The 22,681-nt window shown below is 48.6% G+C and overlaps 1 protein-coding gene and 1 pseudogene across 2 annotated transcripts in view; one reads left to right on the forward strand and one right to left on the reverse strand.

The window, feature by feature from the left end:
* Positions 1-20,116, forward strand: part of LOC142837624 (protein FAM169B-like) — a 92,710-nt gene extending 72,594 nt beyond the window's left edge. Inside the window, exon 9 of one of the 2 annotated variants that reach the window (XM_075952809.1) lies at positions 19,912-20,116. In XM_075952809.1, the coding sequence (XP_075808924.1) occupies positions 19,912-19,941 (30 nt within the window). In that variant the 3' untranslated portion in view covers positions 19,942-20,116. Of the gene's footprint in view, positions 1-3,949; positions 6,175-19,911 lie in introns of those variants that run through there. The other variant, XM_075952808.1, reaches the window with a different exon arrangement.
* Positions 2,242-3,092, reverse strand: LOC142837659 (large ribosomal subunit protein eL8 pseudogene; annotated as a pseudogene).
* Positions 20,117-22,681: the final 2,565 nt, after the last annotated feature.

The raw sequence follows: 22,681 nt of genomic DNA on the forward strand, positions 1-22,681 counted from the left end.
GCAGATGCTGGGCTAACCTAGGGCTCTGCCAGGGCTCCAAGCAGAGAATATAGTAGTTGGCTTCTTCTGGTCACTGAGTTTTAAAACTTCTTTTTAAAAGAACCAGCAGGAGTTCTGGAGCATTTGAATGTATGCATGTATGTCTGGGAATGTCTGCACACTCAAAGGCAGAATGCCAACTTAAAAAACACACTGGCCCTGGGTGATGGTGACACACGCCTTTAATCCCAGTACTCAGGAGGCAGATGTAGGTGGGTCTCTGAGTTCCAGGACAGCCAGGGATACACAGAGAAACCTTGTCTGGAAAACATAAAAAAGAGAGAAAGAGAGAGACAGAGAAAGAAAGAAAGAAAGAAAGAAAGAAAGAAAGAAAGAAAGAAAGAAAGAGAAAAAATTACATTGGTATATATGAATCATACTCAAAGAGTTTTATATAATATCTCCCAATATATATTTTGATAATAGCCATTGTCTTCTCTCTCCCCTCCCACTGGCCCACTTCCTTTCCCTGACTGGTCCTACTTTTACCTATCGGCTACACCACTTCCTTCAACCAGTAGCTGCCTATAGAACCTCAGGGAGGGACTGGGCCTCACAAACCTATTCTGCTGCTATCATGGGATGCTGAGAGGCCTGGTCTTCCATAGGCTCTGGGCAGGTGCTCAGAGCTGCTGAATTCAAGAGTGCAGTGGCCATGCCTTGCCTGGAAGACATCATCCCACTGCAATCATCTCTCCTCCCACCGGCTGGTGCCTTCTTTCTGCCCTCTTTCCCGCGATGTTCCTGAGCCTTGGAGGGGTGGTAGGATGTCACATTGGAGGCGGAGCACATGTCTGTCACTCACTCTCAGTACGTTGACATTGACTATTTGTGGGTCTCCATAGTCAGCACCGGCCACTCTCAAGGTGAAGATTTTTTTTGACCAAGACTAACAGCAGCAGCACCCCATGGTTATTGTAACAGGCAATCATGCCCATTCAGTAAAGCAGCCTCAGTGGCTTCCCCTTTTTACAGTGCAAGACGTGAATTTGCTCCTGTAGGTCAGGCCTCACATCCAGTCCCAAAGCAACTGGCCATAGCAGACTTGGCACTGTTATTTAGCATGTTTAATTAAAAACTCAGAGACAGAAATTGGGGTTCAACCTGAAGGTCAGAAAAGCAAAACAGCCAGCCACTGGCTCTTACCCCCACCTCAGTCTGAAAATGGCGACCCTGCCTCCAGGAATCTCAGAATGAGACTGAGAGATGTCTCCTCCCGTCTTATATTCTTCTCTAGTTCTGGGATTAAGGGTGTGCACCACTAGCACCTGGTTTCTGTGGCAAGCTAGTGTGGCTACTTAGATTAAAGGTGTGTGTCATTGCTGCCTGGTCTGTAAGGCTGGCCCGTGTGGCTGTTTTGCTTTTCTGATCCCCAGGCAAGCTTTATTTATTAAAAATACAAACGAAATGCCATTACACTATTTCATCAGAGGATCCATCCGGCCTGGTCCATCAGCGGTGTAGCACGCTGAGTCCCCAGCTGAGAATGACCGCCGAGGACAGCTCTCCGCAGCATCCTGGTCACACCTCTTGACATCATCTAGGCTGCCCAGCAGGGAGCAGGCTTCTAGTTCCAGCTTGATATCCTGTTATCCTTTGGCCAGAACACATGGTATTTTCAGCAGTAGATCTTGTCCTGTAGTTCTGATGGGAACCAGTCATGGTACAGTAGCCTATATTGTTCTGGAACCCCTGCTTTCTTCCTGTCCTATAACTCTGTTCTGGAACCTCTGGGTCCTCCCTGTCCTGTAACTCATACAGAGTATCCCATACGGAGCAGCCTATCGCTAGCACCAGGATTTCCATTTAATAATCTGTGCAAGCTGCTTCATTCACACGGAATAACCCCGGTTAAGCAAGGCCTGGGAGGTTTGCCTAGCATGTTTGAAGCTCTGTAGAAACTGGGTATGGTTGTTCATACCTGGAAGTCCAACCCTAAGGAAGTAGAGACAGGAAGATCAGTCATTCTTAGCTTCATGGAGAGTTCAAGGACAGCCTGGACACTGAGACTCCATCCCAAGCAAGCAAGCAAACGAGCAAACAAACAGCACAGACACTCCCGGCCCCCTTTCAGTGTAGAGTTGTGTCATGGTGTCTATGGAAGCCGGTTTCTTTCTTTCTTTTTTTTTTGTTCGTTTGCTTTTCTTTATTTTATTTTTTTTGTTATTATTATTTATTTACTTATTTATTTATTTATTTTTGAAGTTTTATAATTATATTTATGTACAGAAAACTCAGCAGTACATTTAACCCAGTTTAGTGGCGAGTTCTTTGGCCTTTGCCTTTTCCAGCTTGGCAATTCGAGCCACAGATTTAGGACCCAGGACGTTGCCTCCCCAGTGGCGGCGGATCTCATCATATCTGTCGTTGTAATTGGTCCTAATAGCTTCCACCAGCTTGGCCAGAGCACCCTTGTCTTCCGAGTTAACCTGTGTGAAGGCAACAGTGGTGCACGTCTTCCTATGGACCAGCCGCCCCAGCCTGGCCTTTCCCTTGATGATGCAGTAGGGGACCCCCATCTTGCGACAGAGAGCAGGCAGGAAGACCACCAGCTCAATGGGGTCTACGTCGTGGGCAATCACCACCAGCTGAGCCTTCTTGTTCTCTACCAAAGTGGTGACTGTATTGACGCCCGCTCGAAGGACAGGTGGTCTCTTAGTTGGGACATCCCCTTTGCCGGCAGCTTTCTTCTCAGCACGGGCCAGCAGCCTCTGCTTCTTTTCCTGCTTGGTCTCTGGCCTGTACTTGTGGGCAAGTTTAAGCAACTGGGTAGCTGTTTGCCGGTCCAGGGCCTGGGTGAACTGGTTAATGGCTGGAGGAACTTTGAGCCGCTTATAGAGGATGGCCCTCTGCCGCTGCAGCCTAATGTAGCGGGGCCATTTGACGAAGCGCGTGAGATCTCTCTTGGGCTGGATGTCCTGCCCAATGCCGAAGTTCTTAGGTCTCTTCTCAAACAAAGGATTCACCACCTTCTTCGCCTCCTGCTTCTTCACGATGGCGGGGGCCGGGGCCACCTTCTTCCCCTTGGCCTTCTTTCCCTTGGGCATCTTGCTGGGCTGCTATTTACTTATTTATTAAAGATTTCTGTCTCCTCCCCGTCACCGCCTCCCATTTCCCTCCCCCTCCCCCAACCAACTCCCCCTCTCTCATCAGCCCAAAGAGCAGTCAGGGTTCCCTGCCCTGTGGGAAGTCCAAGGACCACCCACCTCCATCCAGGTCTAGTAAGGTGAACATCCAAACAGCCTAGGCTCCCACACAGCTAGTACATGCAGTAGGATCAAAACCCAGTGCCATTGTTCTTGACTTCTCAGCAGTCCTCATTGTCGGCTATGTTCAGCGAGTCTGGTTTTATCCCATGTGGAAGCCGGTTTCAAGACCCTCCTTGGATGCCCTAAGTTGGATGCTCAAGTCCCCCCTGTAAAATGGTGTCCTTGTTTGACTCATCCTCCCATGCACGTGGCATCAGCTCTCAATGACCTGGGCACCCAGTGCAGTATAAATATCACATAAATCGATGTTCAGTACTGTGGAGGGTAATGATGTGAGAAGTGTGGGCATGCCCAGTGTGGCCTGAGCTGCTTTGGAGTAGTCTGACTTGTGTTTAATTGAATCCGTTCATCCCTCAAATGCTGGGGCCGACTGCATGGCTTCCTTGCTCTGCTCTGACCTACTCGAGTCTTGGCTGGGATGTCCTTTGGGTTCATCCAGTTAATATGTGCACCCATGACAAAATGTCATTTCCCTGTGGCTAGCTGGTATGTTCGAACACGGCTTATCGCCTTTAATCTCAGCAGGAAGTATAGGGACCAACCCAGTCAGGTCAGCCTAGACCCTTCTTGTCTAGTATTGTCCAGGATGGCCTCATCAGAATGTTTGAGGTGAACTCCTTTGGCTTACTATCTGATTTCAGGAGTGGATCTCTGAAGAACGGGAGACACAGAGTGACCAAGAATGTGTCAAAAGAGAGGAGGAAGCTGGGATGCCCCTGAGACCCTCCTGGGATGAGACGGAGGGCAAGGGAGCCAAGAGGACAGTCGCTGGGCTGGCTGGTGAGCTGTGGCGGAAGCGTGCGAGGCAAGCTCCTAACTCCTCAGAGGCTCATCTGGCTTCATCAGGATCTGAGCCTGAGGGTTTGAAGTGGCCCTGAATAGTCTCTGGTGCTGGAGACATTGTCTATGGGTCCTGCCTATCTCTGCTCACCTTTTAGGCTCTGGGCTGAGGGAGTCTGAAGCAGTGCTGGGGTAGGCCGAATATGCTCTGTAAAGTAAAATGGCTTCCACTCCCTAGGAATATGGTATGCATGGGGTCGTGTAAAGGGATCTCTTTCCTGACCCATGATAAGCCTTCAGCCCTGTTGGGACCTCAGAATGCAGCTCCAGAGGTTTTCAGGCAGACGAGTTCCTTCTCTGGGGACTTGCCAGTCACTTCAGAGCTCCTTGAGGGCAAACACCAGGGGTGTCCACTATGCCAGGGTCAGGTGGTGCCCACTGTGTGCCCAGTGGGTTCAGCCTATTGCGTTCCACCGTCTGGACATGGGGTAGGGTTCCTCGTAGAGAAGGCTGGTCTGGTACTTTATGTTTCCTGAATGGTCAAAAGACTCATGCCATGGAACCTCAGTTACTTACATATTCATCAAAGTACCCAGTGATGTGGGAGGTCCTTCTGTACATGTGTTGCTTTTATTGGTGAATGAATAAAGAAGTTGCTTTTGGCCAGTGGCTTAATAGAATATAGACAGGCTGGGAGAGCTCTATATAGAGAGAGTAGACGGAGTCAGGGAGACACCATGGAGCCACCAGAGGGGAAACATATGAACCGCCAGTTGGAACCTTGCCGGTAGGCTACAAGCCTCATGGTAAAATATAAAATAATGGAAATGGGTTAATTCTAGATGTAAGAGCTAGCTAGCAATACACTTAAGTGATTGGCCAAGCAATGATTTAATTAATACAGCTTTTGTGTGATTATTTTGGGGCTGAGCAGCCGGGAGCAAAGAAGCAGTCTCCTACAATAGCCTGGCTCTCTACTCATCTCTACATACATGAATATATACATACAGCTCTCCTTTCCTTTCTTTTCTTCTTCCTTCACCTCTTCTCTTCATCTCTTCCCCTTCATTTATCCATTTATCTTTTTATATCTATCTATCTATCTATCTATCTATCTATCTATCTATCTATCTATCTATCTATCTATCTAATATATATCTCCCTATAGTCCCCCTGAGTCACTTCTGTATCCTCTATCAGTCTGTCCTCCATTACTTTCATCCAACTTTCCATCCATCCATCCATCCATCCATCCATCCATCCATCCATCCATTTGCCCATCCATCCATCCACCCATTTACCCACCCACCCACCCACCCACCCATCCATCCATCCATCCATCCATCCATTTGCCCATCCATCCATCCATCCATCCATCCATCCATCCATCCATCCATTTGCCAATCCATCCATCCATCCATTTGCCCATCCATCCATCCATTTGCCCATCCATCCATCCATCCATCCATCCATCCATCCATCCATCCATCCACCCATTTACCCACCCACCCACCCATCCATCCATCCATTTGCCCATCCATCCATCCATCCATCCATCCATCCATCCATCCATCCTCTCACCATCCATCTGTCTGTCCGTCCGTCTGTCTGTCCGTCCGTCCGTCCATCCATCCATCCATCCATCCATCCATCCATCCATCCATCCATCCATTCTTCCACCCATGCACCCAGTGTCTTTTCTGTTTTGAGCAAGTCCTGTGCTATGCTTGGGAGATTTAACCAAGGCCCTGATTTTAGCTCCAGGGAGCTTCTTTGTCTGGAGGGCTGATCTTGAGTTTCTACTGTGGTGTTCATCCCTCTCATACTCACAGCAAAGAGGGAGGAGCCTACTACTGTAAGGAAGGCTCCCTTCAGGAATACTGTGATGCCCCTGTTTGCATGTGGGATCTGCGAAGGAGACCCAGACCTCAGAAGCAGACTGTGCATCTGAGAGGTGCTTGGTGTGAGACCCCACACCTCCTTTAACACATGGTCCATGTACTGTGAAGATTTTGTGTTTCCTGTTTATATGAAAATTAACTTATAAGTATCTCTGAAATTTAATAAAGTTAACATTCAATAAAACCATCTGTGTACTAATAGCTTCGTTTTATGACTTTCGAGGTGACCAAGTGTTAGAAGAGGTTCTCTGGCCCAGAGCAGCACCCACCATGGTGGGCACAGTGGATGCCAGCACTGGGGTTGGTGCAGGGTGCCTTCTGTGCAGGGTTACTAAGGAGCTCTTGCTTGCGTCAGTATGTGATGAGCTGGTTTATAGAAGACATCAGTTCTGTGTAACTCAGGCTACACAAACTTGCCACCTTTATGTCTTGGCCTCTATAGTGCTGGAATGACAGTGCCCTGGGGGGCATTCCTATTGCTTTCAAACAGCTGTTGCTAATATAATTTAGAGACAGTGGAAGTGCTATTCAGGATTCTGCAACCACTGCCCTATCAGTTTCCCAGAGAAGCCTGGTGTCCATTGGCATCCTTTCCCTTTGCTCTGTGCCACCATCCCTAGGTATCCTTAGGTATCACCATCATCCGCATTCTCTGGTCTGAGCATGTCATATCTTAGTGACCTTTGGCAATTGACTTTATTCTCCTAGCATGACACTATTCAGAGATCTGTCTATGTTGTAGCGTGTATCAGCACTCCTTTCTTTTTCATGACTAAATAATATTCCACCACATGGATAAGTGGTGTTGCATCTATTCATTCATTCACCTACCGGCTGATGGGCTTTGGGATTGAGTTCTAGCTTTAGCTAGAACAATACTATTAAGGTTATTGCGTCTAATTTGCAGTTCCCTGACTGCCAAGGAAACTGGGAACTTTTTAGAGTATTTATTGGCTATTTGTGTTTCTTCTTTTGAGAAGTATTTGTTTAGTTCATTGGCCAGTTTATCTAGTGGCTTTTTATTAGTGTTTAATTTTTACAGTTTTTTATATCATATAGACGACTCCTGTGTAACTTGTTCAATTTTAATGCCAACTTGCCATAAATTAGAATCAAAGGGAACTTCACCTAAGAAGTGCCTGGCCTGACTGATGTGACAAGACCTGCCCTGATTGTGGGTGGCACCTTCAGGTAGCAGTGCAGAGGTAAAAGGGATGTGGTAGAAAGATCATTTGCCATCTGCTCACTTGGCCTCCCTCCTGTCGCTGAGTGGATTTGCCCATTGTTTCCAGCGTTTCCAGGCTTTCGTTGTGGACTAAGACCAATGTTTCCCCAGGAACCTTCTAGATCTCAAACACCAGATTGGGCATTGGGCCTGCTGAGGTACCCAGCCTTGTGGACTGAGAAACTACCAGTTCCACTTTAAATGAGAGACAGCAATTGTGGGACTCCTACTGCTGAGACACCAGCCTCAGGGACTGAGTAGCTACTAGTTCTCAGCTCTTAAGAGTTACCCTGCTATTGTTTCTACCTAAAGCTGACCTACTAAATTATTCTATCATCTATCTTTCTGTCTCTCTGCTCATCTCATCTATCTATCTATCTATCTATCTATCTATCTATCTATCTATCTATCTATCTATCTATCTCCTATCTACCTACTCTATCTATCTATCTATCTATCTATCTATCTATCTATCTATCTATCTATCTATCTATCTATCACCTATCTACCTACCTACATCTATCTATCTATCTATCTATCTATCTATCTATCTATCTATCTATCACCTATCTATCTATCTATCACCTATCTATCTATCTATCTATCACCTGTCTATCTATCTATCTATCTATCTATCTATCTATCTATCTATCTATCTATCTATCTATGTGGTTTGAATGAGAATTCCTCCCCCACCCCCATATACACATATCTTTAAATGTTAGGTCCCCAGTTAGTAGAACTGTTTGGGAAGGTTTGCTGAAGTAGGTGTGGTTTTGTTGGAGGAAGTGTGTCAGTGGAGATGGAGTGGGGTGGGGTTTGAAGTCCATGACAAGCCTAGTTTCTCTCTGTCTGCTGCCTGTGGATCAGGATATAAAGCTCTCAGCTCCTTCTCTAGTATCATGCCTGCCTACCTGCCATCCCACTCCATATCATGATGATAATGAAGCTATAAGCAGGCTCCCAACTAAATGCTTTGTTGTATAAGTTGCCTTGGTTATGGTGTCTTCTTACAGCAATAGAACAGTAAGACAGCAGTTGGTACCAGGAGTGGAGTATTGCTGTGACAAGCTGACCATGCTGTTTGTTGGAGGAATATGGTACAAGAAAAGTGGTTGGATGCTTTAAGCCTGGCTTAATGGGCCATCCTAGTAGGAGCGTGGAGGACAGTGGTGTTGAAGATATGTGGAACTGTGTAGGCCCAGCTCTTCAAGTTTCTGGGGAAGAACTATTATTAGCAGGTGGCCTAGATATCATTCTTGTGATATTTTGGCAAAGAATGCGACTGATTATTGTCCTTGTTTTAAAAATCTGCCTGAGCATAGTTGCAGAGTTTTGTATGGCTACTCTTGGCAGAGGAGATTTCAAGACTGTCTAGTAGTGACTGTGTCATGTGGTCATTAGTGACCACTCTTCTGCAATCTACAATGAGAAACACAAAATGTACAGTTTGAGAAGAAAGGGAACACCAGAAAGTGTAATGTGGGAGCCAAGTTCTGTGCTCAGGTTGTTAAAAAAAAAAAGGCTTGTTTCTAAATGGAATGGAGGGAGTGGTAACCTCTGTGCAGGACACACCCAGCTAATCCTTCAACCTGTGAAAGAAAAGGTCCAAGGGATTTCCTAGGCTTCAACAACAACAACAACAACAACAACAACAACAACAGCAACAGCAGCATCAACAACAAAAATAATGAGGAAAGTTTAGGCAAATGAAAATCAAATGGGGGTGTGGGAGGGGAAGGTTATAGCTCCAGCAAGCAGAAGAATTTAGCAGCTTTGGCCACAAAGCTTTATCAAGGAATATACAGGAAAGGGACTGTGGAATGTTCCTCTGTGGTTAGAGAAAGTTGCAGAGACCAGGTATGGGGCAAGGGTCTCTCTGTATGGAGACCCTTAGCGATGACTGTGTGAGTGTGGAGGCAATGTCTGAATTACATTGGAGACTCCAAGATGTTGGAGATGCCAGAGCTGTGGGATACCTGCCAAGAAGAGCTGCTAACAGGGAGTGGAACCAGCCCAAGAGAGAGAAGTGTGAGGTTGTCAACGAAACTGGAAGGAGTTGGCGATCCAAAGAGCCTTTGACATCAGATGTGAAGAGGCAGAGTTTGGAGTTTGCCCAGCTGGGTTTCAGTCTTGCTTTGGTCCAGTATTTCCTCACAATGCCCCCCTTTCTTCCCTTTTGAAATGGTAATGTATATCCTGTGCCATTGAATGTTGGAAGTATGTAATTTGCTTTTTGATTTTATAGGAGATTCCAGTTAAGAGATTGCCTTGAGTCTCAGAAGAGACTTTGGGCTTTAAAACTTTATTGAGACTGCAAGACTACAGGGACTCTTGAACTTGGACTAAATGCATTTTGCATTATGATATGACCCAAGTCTGTGGGGGCTTGAACAAGAATGGCCCCATAAGTTCATTTGTTTGAATGCTTGGTCCCCAGGTATTGGAATGGTTTGGGAAGGATTATGAGGTGTGGCCTTATTGGAGGAGATATGTCACTGGGGTGGGCTTTGTGGTTTTAAAAGCCCATGCCAGGTCCAATGTCTCTCTCTACTCTCTGCCTATTGGTTAGGATGTAGCTCTTAGCTACTTCTCCAGCACCATGCCTCCCTGCTCCCTGCTGTAATGATAATGGACTAATCCCCCGAAGCTGTAAGCAAGCCTCCAATGAAATGCTTTCTTGTATATGTTGTCTTGGTCATGGTGTCTCTTCACAACCATAGAACACTAACTAAGACGGTACATGTGTACACATGGATCACATCCCGTTGGTTCTGTTCTTTTTAAGAACGCATACATTCTGTTTACAGGAGACAATCCGGATGTCTGAGTTTGCAGTTTTCTTTGTAGACTATTACGGGTCTGCAGCTAAAAAGGGCTTCCTCCCAAAACCTGGAGTAGGCAGTGGAATCCAGGGCCTCACAGACGTCTAGCCAAGGGCTCTGCTACCCAGTCCTGCAGATGGAGTTTTAAATTACGTCCTTGAGCTTTCATTGGAGAAGCTGTGTATATTAGTCGGAATTCTCTAGAGAAACAAAACTTAGAGAATGAATCTCTCGCTATATATAGAAAGGACACTCATTAGAATGACTCACAGGCTATGGTCCTGCTAATCCAAAAATGGTTGCCTAGGAACAGAAGGTTCAGTACTTGTTCTGTCCATGAATCCGTATATCTCAGCTGGCCTTCAGTATATGACAGAATCCTGAAGGTGTGGGCTCTAATGCTAGTGAAGGAATGGACTTGTCAGTGAGAATGAGAGCAAGCAGGCAAAGAGAACAAGCATCCTTCTTCCGTGTCCTTATATAGGTTTCCAGGAGAAGGTGTGACCCAGATCAGAGGTGGGTCTTCCTACCTCCCAAGATGTATCTTCCCACTTCATAGATTAGGATTAGACATGGATCATCCCACTTCAAATTAAGCAAAAATCCCTCTCAGGCTTCCCTCTCCATTTTTGGGTTTTAGTTAATTCCAGATGTAGTCAAGTTGACAACTGAGAGTAACCATCACAGTGAGAGACACATGTTTTTGCTCTTGACTCTTCCTCTATTTCCGGGCACAAAATATTGCTGTGGAAGCAGGAGAGAAAGCAGTGTAAGTGGCCGCAGCAATCCAGGTGCTCCCGTGAAGGTTCAAGGACTGCTGAATGGAACTGGCTAATTCTAGTAACATCATTTTCCATCTGTCAAGTCCCCTTCACAGTTCTTTGTGATTCTTGACCATGAGCAGGCAGAGGGAAGGCAGAACCAGGGAAGCTAGTAAGTATGAGGATGGCAGGTTTGTGGAAAGCCTTAGTGGTACTGGAAATGCAAATCAAGACCAGGATGGGATGCTCCCTGCCCCCCAACATATGTCATACAGTGGTCATGACCACGCAGTGCCAGGCATCAGAAGTGGCGCTCAGGGGTGCTCTGGGATGTGGAGATACAGAGTTGATAAGCAGTGCTATGATGCTCCATTTAAAAAATGAAAATAAAAAAGTACTTTAGGGTGTTTTGTCTGTTTTTGATCTTGCTATGTAGCCCTAGTTGGTCTTGTACTAGCCAACCTTCTGCCTCAGTTTACTGAATGCTGGGGAGGGAGTTCTGCAGATCAGACCCAGGGCCTTCTACATGCTAGACTGTTGCTTAGTTACTGAGATACTCCCTGTAGGAGCCAGCCATGATAAGCTAAATATGAGCAGATCACCCAAAGAAAGTTCTTTACTTCCAACTATTATCACCTGCCAGAGTAGGACTCAGCCACCAGAGTCTCAGTAGTTTACCCTGAAGCAATACCTGGTTGCAGGAAGGACCATAAACTGAGATTACCTGACCACCACCCAAGAACAGACCATTCAAAGGAAATGCCTAACGTTCCAACCGCTGTAGATAGGATCACTTGCCAGCACACACTCACCAGGACACCCCTAGACAAATGTCAGCCAATCAGGGGTCCTGAACCTCAGAAACCCCTCACCCCCACCTTTACTACTATAAAAATTCTACTCTAACTGAGCTCGGGGCTCTCCGTTTATTCCAATATATTGGATATGTGGAGAGACTGAGTTTGCAAACTTGCATAAAATAAAGGCTGTTTGCTTTTACATATGGGACTTGGTCTCCTTGTTGGCTTTTGGGGGACTTCACAGATTTGGGCATAACAGTTTCCAATCCAGGAAATAATAATAGACCTAGCCTGTTGCCTATCGATGGGTAATGTCGGGCCAGACGCTGTGCAGTTCCAAGCCTTGTTGGTCCTGGTGGACATGTATGGACCAACAACCCTAGAAGATAGCCCAAGAGCCGATGCCGGGGACAGAAGCCTTTAACTGGTACACGGTAAAGGTGCCACCTCATTCCTTACCGTGTTCCCTTCATTTACAGGTTCCCCATTTGGGGATTCAACGGCTCATGAAAAGTATGTTTTCAAAAGTTGCCGGTGTCACCAAACATGAAAACCTGCTTTCCCTTGTCAATGTCCTCCCCTTCCCCCCTCAATGGCACAGTTTAACAACTATTTGCACATCAGGTACTGTGTGTCATCTAGAGATGGGCTCGCCTTTAAGGAGAGTCTGCAAATCCTGTCCATAGGCATCACTTTCTACCAAACACCGGAGAGTCTCAGTTCCTGGCGTGGGGTGCTGTCCTAGGACCTGTCCCAGTGGGATTCCAGAGGGTGTTTGTATTTAGTTCCGACCTGCACAGTTTACGCTCACGCGTGTGTAATTAGGACTAGGTTGTACGCCATACTTACCCCAAGCTTCACCATGGTTCCAAACTCTGCCCTTCTGAATGGCAGAGTCCAGTCCAGGTGATTCGTCACATTCCAGTGTCACCCCCAAAGAGGACCGTACTTCTTTCTTCCTGTAGTTTACCGGAAGAGCGGAGGCTTGCGCATGCCCGAATATCCCTTCTTGCCTCACGGCTGGTCGCACCTCCATCGTCGTTCCTGGGCTCACACTCCTGGCCATGTGGGCCACAGGAACTGAGCTGGTGGTGGCCTTTACCGGCTTAAGTCCTGCCTGTGACCCAGTTGGTACCAACTAATGCCCTTGTGCGCCCCCTCCCGTTCCCATCCCCCATAGCGACCATGAAGTTACATGTTACTTGCAGTTTCCGTCTTTCCATTTGGCTATTCTGCTTTGTGACCGCTCTTCCCGAGGTGGCATAGCTTTCCCTAGGGTCTCCTGAAACCCTAGGCAGTCCTCTCCCGAGCTCTGGGACTCAGGCCACTTCTGGGTGCCATCTTCTCAGAGGACTTCAGGTAAGCTGCTATTAGCTGAGCATCTGCTTGGTGTTAGGCTGGTACCTTGCACACACAGGGCTTCCGGAGCTCTAAACACGTGGTCCAACCTGGAGCAAGGGTAAGATACAATTGACATCTTACAAGATGATGGTGGGACGCTAGCGCCGTGCCTGGAGGCTGCTTTTTGTAAAGAACCTGCTGATTGCTTTCACTGATAAGAATCCTTAGGCATCTCTGTCTCGTCCCGCCTCCCTCTTCCCCCCTCCAGCGAAGGCTTGGGCGGTGTCCTGGAGAAGTCAGAAGCGGGATAGCAACATCATTTGAATCTCGTTTTCCTCTAAACACTAGTTGTCAGCAGGTCTCGGCGGATCTCTGTGAGTTCGAGGCCAGCCTGGTCTACAAGAGCTAGTTCCGGGACAGGAACCAAAAGCTACGGAGAAACCCTGTCTCGAAAATCCAAAAAAAAAAAAAAAAAAACAAAACAAAACAACAACAACAAAAAACAAAAAAACCAAACAAGACTCAATGAGAACAAAAACCAATCCGCTCAAGGCAAGCGCTCCTGGGTTCCGGAAGCAATGCCTGCAGTTGCCACACGATGGCAGCCTCTCACAAACCAAGGCCGCCCGCGCTTGCTCCGGAGCTCTAACCCGCATCTTGCAAAGTCCCGTGAGATCCTCTCCACCTTCCCGGCGCTACGAACTCCCCCAGGGAAAGAAAGCGAGAGCTCCTGAGCGTCTGTACGTGGCGTAACAGAGCGCATTTGCTTTTAAAAGAGGCTAGGCTGGTCCACCCCACTTCCCAAATTTGAGTGATGTGATCTAGAAAATACAGTGGAGACGTCTCAACAGGGCCTTCTGTGATTGCTGCTTCTCGTTCTCTTCCTTTCTCCGGTTTCCAATTTCTTCTTTCTCCTCTCCGCCTTCTCTCCCTGATAAAAAATCTTAAGCCTGCATCAGGAGTACAGATTTTACAGCGCTGTAATTTTGTCACTAACCTCTTAAACTCGGCAATAAGTAAATTAATTCCTTCATAACCCCGCCCCCAAAAGCGCAGCAGGCGCCCCCTGTGGGGCGGCCAGGAAGCTGCTAGCTTCTCCAATCCTGACTTGGGTGCCCAAAGCTGGGGCGGTGGGTAGGGGGGCGGGGCACGACACGGACATGGTCGGGATGAGAACGGGGACTGGACCACTCTTCCTGTTCTTCATGTGGTTCCCTCCGGCTTGCTTCTCTCCTCTGCACATCATGCACAGCCCTGGCAGCTTCCAGCCAGACCACAGCCTATGAGTGACAATAACCCCCTCCCCCTTTAATGTATATATTCTATGAATTCTGCTCCTTTAGGGAGCTCTAACTAAGAAGGGAGGATAGGTGGGGCTTCCAGAAGATTAAACTTGTCCCAGCCTTGAGGGCACTCTAATTGTGCCCGTTGGAGAACTGTCACAACCTTTGAGGGTCCTGGAGACTTTTGCCTTTGGGAGCTTTCCCTACATAAAGACAGTAAAAATTACATTTTTGCTACTAAAGTGGTAAAATGTTAAATTTTATCCAGGATAGACTGCATTTTTTTTTCTTTTCGGTTTTTCGGGACAGGGTTTCTTTGTAGTTTTGGAGCCTGTCCTGGAACCAGCACTTGTAGACCAGGCTGGCCTCGAACTCACAGAGATCCACCTGCCTCTGCCTCCCAAGGGCTGGGATTAAAGCTGTGTGCCACCACTGCCCAGCTCTTCTCCTTTCCATTTTAAACCAATCAGAACCCTTTTATGGGCCGTAGGTGCTGCTTCTAATGCTTAGCGCCAGCATTGATTTTCCAGTGTGTCTGCGTGCTCCAGAGGGCGGCGTCTCCGTACTGACCACTCCTGATAGGATGAGTGCACTTAGTGGCCTAAGTGTCAAATTTAGGATGTTGGGGACTGTAGTGTACGGAAAGATGGGTGGGATGGCGCTGGCTGGACCAGCGCAGGAACTGTGCTGTGTAGGTAAGTCTTAGCGTGGGACACCTCTGGCGACAGTCTTGCCAAGATTCTTAGAATGCAGATGGTGCGGGCACAGGCTTCACTGGTCACCTGGCTGCTGCATTTGTCTTGTGGTCTTTGTCAACCAAAGGCTGGCCCTGCCTTTACCTCCTGGTGGTCCTGCCTCCTGCATGGGTTAGAGAAGACATGCCCCTTGCTAAGTGTTGTTGGCCCCTCTCGTCCCTGGCTTTTCCTAAAGAGTTGCAGGCAGAGGAGCCCAGAACTCTGCCAGTACAGCCAGTAGCAAGAGCAGAGCAGACCAGGCGAACTTTGGAGGCCCACAGGGAGAAGCCTAGGTAGGAATGCAGATTCCTAGGCTCCAGACTGTGAGCATCGGAGACCAGAGGGCTGTTCCGGGTGAGGGCTGTGTGCTCTCTGCGTTTCTACTGGAGAAAGTTTCTGTAGGAAGGCCTCGGTGACCTGCACCAGGTGTCCTGGGCTGGCCAGCTCCTTCCCATGACCAGCCTGAAAATCAAGGGAACCTGGTTACAGTGACCCCTTTAGGATCCTTAACAATACCAAACAGTATAGGTTTTGTGAACAGTTTGCTTTTGTGTGTGTGTGTGTTTAAATTTTAAATAACATTTTTTTCATTTATTTTATATACTAACTGCAGCTTCCCTCCCTCCTCTCCTCCAGACCCCTACCTTCCCACCTACTTCATCCCCATCCACTTCTCCTCCATCTCCATTCAGAAAAGGGCAGTCTCCCCCTGGACTTGAACACATGGCACATTGAGTTGAGGCAGGACCGAGCTCCTCTCCCTGTATCAAGGCTGGGGAAGGCAACCCCTCATGGGGAACAGGTTCCCCAAAGCCAGCTAAGTGCCAGGGAGAGGTGCTGATCTCACTGCTAGGAGCCTTACACACAGGCCAAGCTACCCAACTGTCACACACATGCAGAGGGCCTAGGTCGGTCCCATGCAGGCTCCCTAACTGTTGTTCCAGAGTCCATGGCTCCCACAAGCCCAGGTCAGCTGTCTCTGTGGCTTCCCTGCCATGACCCCCGCTGGCTTCTGCGTTTCTTACGGAGGTGGAAGCAAAGGTTGGTGGGTTTAAGGCTGCAAAGACCAAAGGCACAGTCCAGAGGCACCACGGTTTTCCTTAGTATGGTTCGGCACGGCGTCCTAGTGGCCACTAGATGGCGCTGCTGCACTTCCCTTCGGGCGCTGCACAGCGTTTCTGCTTAAGGCTTCCCGAGTCCCACAGGAGTCCAGTTTAAAAAAACAACGTGCCGCGGTGAGATGAGGTCTATTTCACTAAGATAGCCAGGAAATGACATGCAGCCACGAGGCTTTGACTAAGGGGAACTATGGGATTGTAGCAGGAAAGTCACATAGAACGTTACAAATCTCCCTTTTGCCCTGCAGACTCCCCTAACTCCAGTTCACTCCACTCTACCAGGGACTCTAGGGGTCCACAGTCACTAGCTTCCGTTGGGAGAAGAGCGCCTGCAAAAGTGGGAGGACAGGCTCTTTTCTTTTAAAGGGGACTTTCTGATCTGATTGAATGCCTACTTCTTTGAGCATCAATGCATTAATCCAGCCGTGTCCAGGTTGATACTGGCAAGAGACCCCTAGAAGGCCTCAAGAGAGAAAGGACCCCGAGTCTGGGTATGAGAGCCTGTGAGGGAAGCAGCGTGACAGGGTCAGGAACATAGCGGGCTTAGGCTAGTTTAGCGTCAGAGCACAGTGTGACCACAGCGAGGCAGCATGGACCCTGCAGGAGACTGGAGGTGACCCCCAGTGGTAAATCACTTCCCCAGGTGGCAGAGAACTTTGAAGCCATGATAGTAATAAGAATAAAGGTAGCCGCCCAAATGGCCTCATTTAATCCAACCTCACAGCGGCTAGAAGGGAGGGAGCACAGCTGGGAAAAATCCGGAGCTCAGGCGGGAAACACATTAAAGCAGGGTGGGGATAGAATTTCAAATCAAGCCTGACTCCAGGGCCTCCTCTTCGAGCCCCCTGTCCTCAAGGATCTTGTAGTAGAAGTTTCAGAGAGCCCTGGTGTCCCTATGGAGGAGGCTTCTCTATCTGGGGGGCTTCTTGAGATTCATCTCTGTTCACTGCCATCCAGGCCACAAAGGGAGCCACAAGGCTCCAGGATGTGCTGCACCTGGTAGCTCTATTGAGTACCCTGTGGGCTCTGTAGGCCCTGGGAAGCCTGGGAGAAACCATACCATTTTACAGAAGAAGACTATCAAGATCAAAAGAAGGGGTTCCACTCCTCCCCCATGCCCAGTCCCCCAGTTTCCTGAGAGACCTGGTTGGCAGGTGAATCTGGAGAATAAGGTTGATCCTCTGAGAGCATCCTTACCTTGTTGCAGGGTGGCAAGGGCAGGTGAGGACAGGAGAAGACCCTGCACCAGGCGATGGCCAACCAGAGGAGAGAAGACGGGAAGGCCCCTAGGCACAGTTGCCGGCTACATGGTGGCCTCTTCTTGGAGAGAGTCACTGGCATGGGGTTCACTCTAGATATCTCCTTTGTCTGTCCCATTCCCTTGTCCCACCCTGACTCCATGTTTCCAGACTAACATCAAGCAGGTTGTCAGGATCGCCCCCAATGCTCAATTCCCCACCTCCCACCCTGGCTTAACATACCCCAAAGCACCCTACTTTATGTGTCTAGGTTTTTCATTGTCCTCTCTTCTATTTCTCCTTCCTCACAGCTTTCTGAACCCAGAGTTGATCTGGTGAATGACATGATTTTTCTTTTCTTTTTCTAAAAATTAGTTCTCTAAGAATTTTATATGTTGTAATTTGATATTTACTCCCATCTTCCCCAAGACCCTCTCCCCCTTCCCAATCCACCCAACTTTGAGTCCCCCATTGTTTTTTCCAACACAATATTTTTATTGCTTATTTGGGAATTTCATAGAATGCACCCCATCACACTCACTTTCCAGTCCTCCCAGGTCTGCTCCCCCAACCCTTGTGACCCCCCTCCACAAAAAAGAAAAAAACCAAGTCCAATTTGTGTTGCCCATATACTCCCTGGAGCGTGATCACACTCCCAGTCCCTTAAAGAAAACTGAGTCGTGCCCTGCTAAAATACCCATGGAGTCCAGTTTATGGCACACGTGCGCTCTTGCGTGTGTGGCATCTGCTGGAGAATTGTGTTTAGTAGTTGGGTGTGAGACTGATGCCTTTGCCTTCTCCTTCCTCCTCTTCTGGTTCGCCTGCTCCCCACTGTGCAGGGGTATCTGGAACCTCACGTGGATGTGAGGAGTTTGGCAGGAGTGATGAACTTCCCCGGATTCCAAGGTGTCCCCCCCACACCTGATCTCAACTGGATGCCAGATGACCCTCCAGTCATGGGAGGTTCTATGTCTGTGTCCAAAGACTAGATCTGAAACAAACCTAAAAACCTTGGAGTTCATTTAAAATTTGCAAGAGTTTCGAAGACTCGGATGCTACATTGAGCTCCCACACACCCTTCACCCAGATCTCAGAGAACACACCAATCACAGAGACCCGTCCGCCTCTGCCTCTGCAATGCTGGGATTAAAGGCACATGCCACACACCCAGCTGCAGTGTGTGTTTCATTCACAACCATGTGCCACAGGGCAGGGCTCATCACTAGTTCCCACAGATGCAGCATTTTCATCTCATTGTCTTGCTTTAATTTGGCCACTTGGTCCAACAACGCATGCCCGTTAGAGTCCTGTCCCTCCACACTGCAGGGCAGGAGAATTGCCACATTTGTTCCTTTGGTCTGGAATGACCAACATGGGAGGCCCCGATGACTTGGGTTCTCTCCTAGGGACCCACAGAGAAAACTGACTCCGGAAGGTTGTCCTCTGACCTCCGAATTATGGCTGGAGCCTCTGCCCTAATCTCTCTCTCTCTCTCTCTCTCTCTCTCTCTCTCTCTCTCCTCTCTCTCTCTCTCTCTCTCTCTCTCTCTCTCTCGCACACACACACACACACGCACATCTGGTATATCTTCATAATTTCACTGGAACCCACTGGAGAAGACCCACCTCCTCAGGAAGCAAACTTAAAGTCAAGCACTTTCTTCTAATTTCCCCTGCTGCCGTGGGGACAGTGTCTATGCAGCCACATCAGGAGGTGACTCTCTTCCAGAGAGGGCTCTGGGAAATGCCGTTTTCCTCCACACTGGTGGAAAACCTTAATGAGCCTGCTGGCTTCTGGCAGGAAGGCCGGCTTCAGGCACCAGTGAGTCTGAGAGTTCCCACACTTCCCAGGCCCCATTTTCCTGTCAAGGCCGCCAGGGCCACACTATAAAGTCCTCCCTGAGGGGCAGCTGGGCTGGGAACAATGTACCTTTTACCTCCTTCATGGCTCGGTTGCACAGCTGTAAACACCACACAGCAGCTCTGCCAGTCTTCCAGGGAATGGTTTCCAGGCTCCCTTGCCTTAGGGCTGCTTCTCTGCACTTGGTTTGCTAAACACCATTGTCCTCTACACTACTGGCCAGCAACTGGGTGTCATCAGGGAGGGTCTGTGGACAGTAGATCACATCATGTGCAAAGCTCCTGGGATTGGTAAAATAGTCACATTTTACTGGTGTATTTTCTGTGTGGTCCTTGCTGGTTCCAGAAAAAAAAAAAGGGTCACTTGTTTTGGATGCATTACAGTGTCCATAAGGAAGATGATCCAACAGTGGAGGAAGAACCTACAATTATGGCTGAGGTTCAAATCTGGCTCTGTTGGGTTAGCTTGGGGGTTTTAGCTGCTCCAGGACTCTTCTGTGAACCAGGAGAGAAAGGACAGCGAGTGCAACTTCCTGTCAGTGTGAGCATTGTGTCCTCGCCTCTCCAGGCTGCCAGCATTGACAGGGACTGTGACCTAAGCCCACATGAGCATGGTATGAACTAAGGCCAGTGGTTCTGTCCCCTTTGACCAACTGGGCAGATGTGGCATTGTTGGAAGAGTTTCAGGTTTGCTTATAGGCAGATGTAGACATCTAACTGTGAGCTTTCTATCAACAGTTGGCCCTGGCCGTGTGGGGAGGAGACTGAGGGAGGAAAGGCCGTGAGGATGTGGCTGGATCTTTTTCCTTGGTGTCTGCAGGAAGAGAAGGTAAGGTGGGCAAACAGACTCAGGGGGCCTGCTTGAATGACAGCCGGGTGTTCTCAGGTGTAGAACTGTCTCAAATCTGACACCTGGTCCTAGGGTGATTAGGACAAGTGACTAGCGGCCCAGGAGGATATGAATGTGGGGTATACATGGTTAGTTTGTGTTGGAGCAAGGTGTTGACACTCTCGAGATTGCTTGGCCCTATGAGGGAAAAGGGTCAATATCAAAGCGCCAATACTGCCAAGAAATGGACAGTGTGGCCACTTCCCATCCCTGCGCAGGAGGAGGACATAACTGCAGACATCATGGCAAGGCTGCTCTCTGGCCTCTTAGGACCAGGGCCAGCCGTTATGGTCTTCTAGAAAGTATGTCACACCGACCCAAAGCTGACTGCCTAAGTGACCACAGAGCAGCTGGGCTTTTCCTCAGAACCCAAAGTTTTCCAATGTGATGTGTGGCTTGACTGGCAAGGGAGAGAAGGCAGATCCCTGTCCCCAGTCTTCTCCATACGTGTCCTTTGGTCCACAGTTGTCAAGGGCAGACACTGGGAGATGCTGGCCCAGGATGGGCTGTGTGTGGGGGACAGTAAGCTGACCTGAAGTGACATGACATCTCTCTCTTGTGTGTGTGTTCTCTCTGGAGGCAACGTAGAAGAGAGAGAGAGAGGAACAGTGTGGAGGGTGCCGTAGGAACTGTGTGCTTGTTTAACTCAGCAGGTTTAGTTGGCAGCTGGGATGAGACCAGCCCAGGTCCCCTGCCACCAGGGACAATAGAATCAAGGACTGCAATTTGAGTGTGTGAGTGTGTTTTGGTCAGACTGCTTCAGTTCTAGCAATAAGGGTGAAGGTTAACATGGAAGACATCCATGGTGTGCCCTTGGGGAAGGACGGGAAGACTGATAGGCTTTGCCATGGTGGTTACTGACTAGAAGATGGAGAAAATGTACACAGAAGCATCTGATTTGACATTAACAACTGGACTCGGTCCAGAGAAGTGTTGGGAAACTGTGTAGAGAGACTCTACACAGCTGGTTCCCGCAAACCCGGCTATGGCCGCCGTTGTTTCTCTAGGGAGGATGCTGTCGTCCACCCCTTCTCTTCCTTGTCTCCTCCCTTCCCTCGCCTCCTGTGGGGCAGCCAGTGTGTTTTAGGGCCCGGAGACAAAAATAACAAGCTTGTAAAGTCTACGAGTCTGCCTGTGTGGAGTTTACGACCACTTTCTTTGGCCTCAGTGTGTTTATCATTATGGATGCTTTGGTTGTGGTAAGTGGCTGCCTTGTGCATACAGCATGCTTCATGCACCATAGTAGCTCTGGTCTCTACCTACAAGATACCCCGAGACCCACTCTTTTCTGGTGTGTGTGTGTGTGTGTGTAAAACACCTGGAGTCCCGACTCTCTGCCTTGGTCCTTTGAAGCAGGGTCTATCACGGAATCCGTAGTTAGAGTGATACCTAGCAACCCCCAGCAATCCTCCTCCTTCTGCTCTCAGCAGTGTGGAGATGGCAGGTGGGCGTGGCCGCGGCTGGCTTTTAACCTGGGTGCTGATATTTGAACTCACATCCTTATGCTTACACAAGAAGCACTCGTACTCACTGGGCCACTGCTCCACACCCTTCACTCCTGCTGTTTCGTAAAGAAACATGTCTCCAGATGTTGTAAGATGTCCCCTGAGCCTGGCCAGTACCCTGCTGGAAGCCGTTGGTCAGGACAAGAGGCACACGAATGAATACATGCCCACAATACAGCTGGCATAGATGGTCCCAGTGTCCACACAGGGTCTGCTCAGAGGTCCTGGGCGGGAGTCACAATAGGTGTTGGCACATTCCTGTTGAGGGAAAGTGATTGACTAAATATAACTCCAGTCAGGAGACAACCACCTCTATAATCATAGGGGGATTATTGTGGATTTCCACTCTTGAGTGGCATTGTCCTGCCAAACTTAGCAGAGGTATTTGAGAAGAAGAAAGAAAATGATGAATTGACTCTTATAGTTCTCTTCCTGATTTTTTTTTTAAACTTGGAAAAAGTGCAAAGCAGAATGAACTGGTTTATGGCGACAGCCTGAAGTTGATATACTTTGTGAGTGGACTCCGGTTGGCTCAGTGTTCCTTTAGGCCCCCAGAAGGGAGGCAAGCTCACCATGGCAGAGGAGTACATGAGTGATGGGGGCAAGAGGGTCAGGAGTTCAAGGCTAGCCTTGTCTGAAAGTGGGAGATGTGAAAGAAGAGTGTGTCTGTGCCTTTTCTTGGTGCTGGCCCTGGAAGGGGGAGGGTCAGCCTCAGCTATTGCCCAGTGTTTGGCTGTCTCTGACATTTGGTAAAGGCTGCTGTGACGCCCGCAGAAGGGCACTCTCTGACTGAAGAGCCCATCAGAGGAGAAGCTGTCAGCACCTCCGTTTGCCCCTCCCCCTGTCCAGCTGAGACCCTTTTTCTTAGCTCAACTCCAAGGTGTTGATGGGTGGATCGATGAGGCTTTGCTGTTTGGCCTCATCGGGAGATCTTGACAGGCGACTGGGGGTTTAGTGCGCGGCTGCACTCAGGCGCACGCTGTGGTCGACACATATTTGCTTCAAGTGCTGCAAGCTGTGGCTGGAGAGATTTTATCTGCTCACACGACCATTGAAAAAAAACTGCCATGCCTGTTTCAAGTTCCTCAGATACCCAGGAGGTAATTACAAGTAT

The sequence above is a fragment of the Microtus pennsylvanicus genome, chromosome 18 (assembly GCF_037038515.1).
Source record: "Microtus pennsylvanicus isolate mMicPen1 chromosome 18, mMicPen1.hap1, whole genome shotgun sequence".
Taxonomy (NCBI): Eukaryota; Metazoa; Chordata; class Mammalia; order Rodentia; family Cricetidae; genus Microtus; species Microtus pennsylvanicus.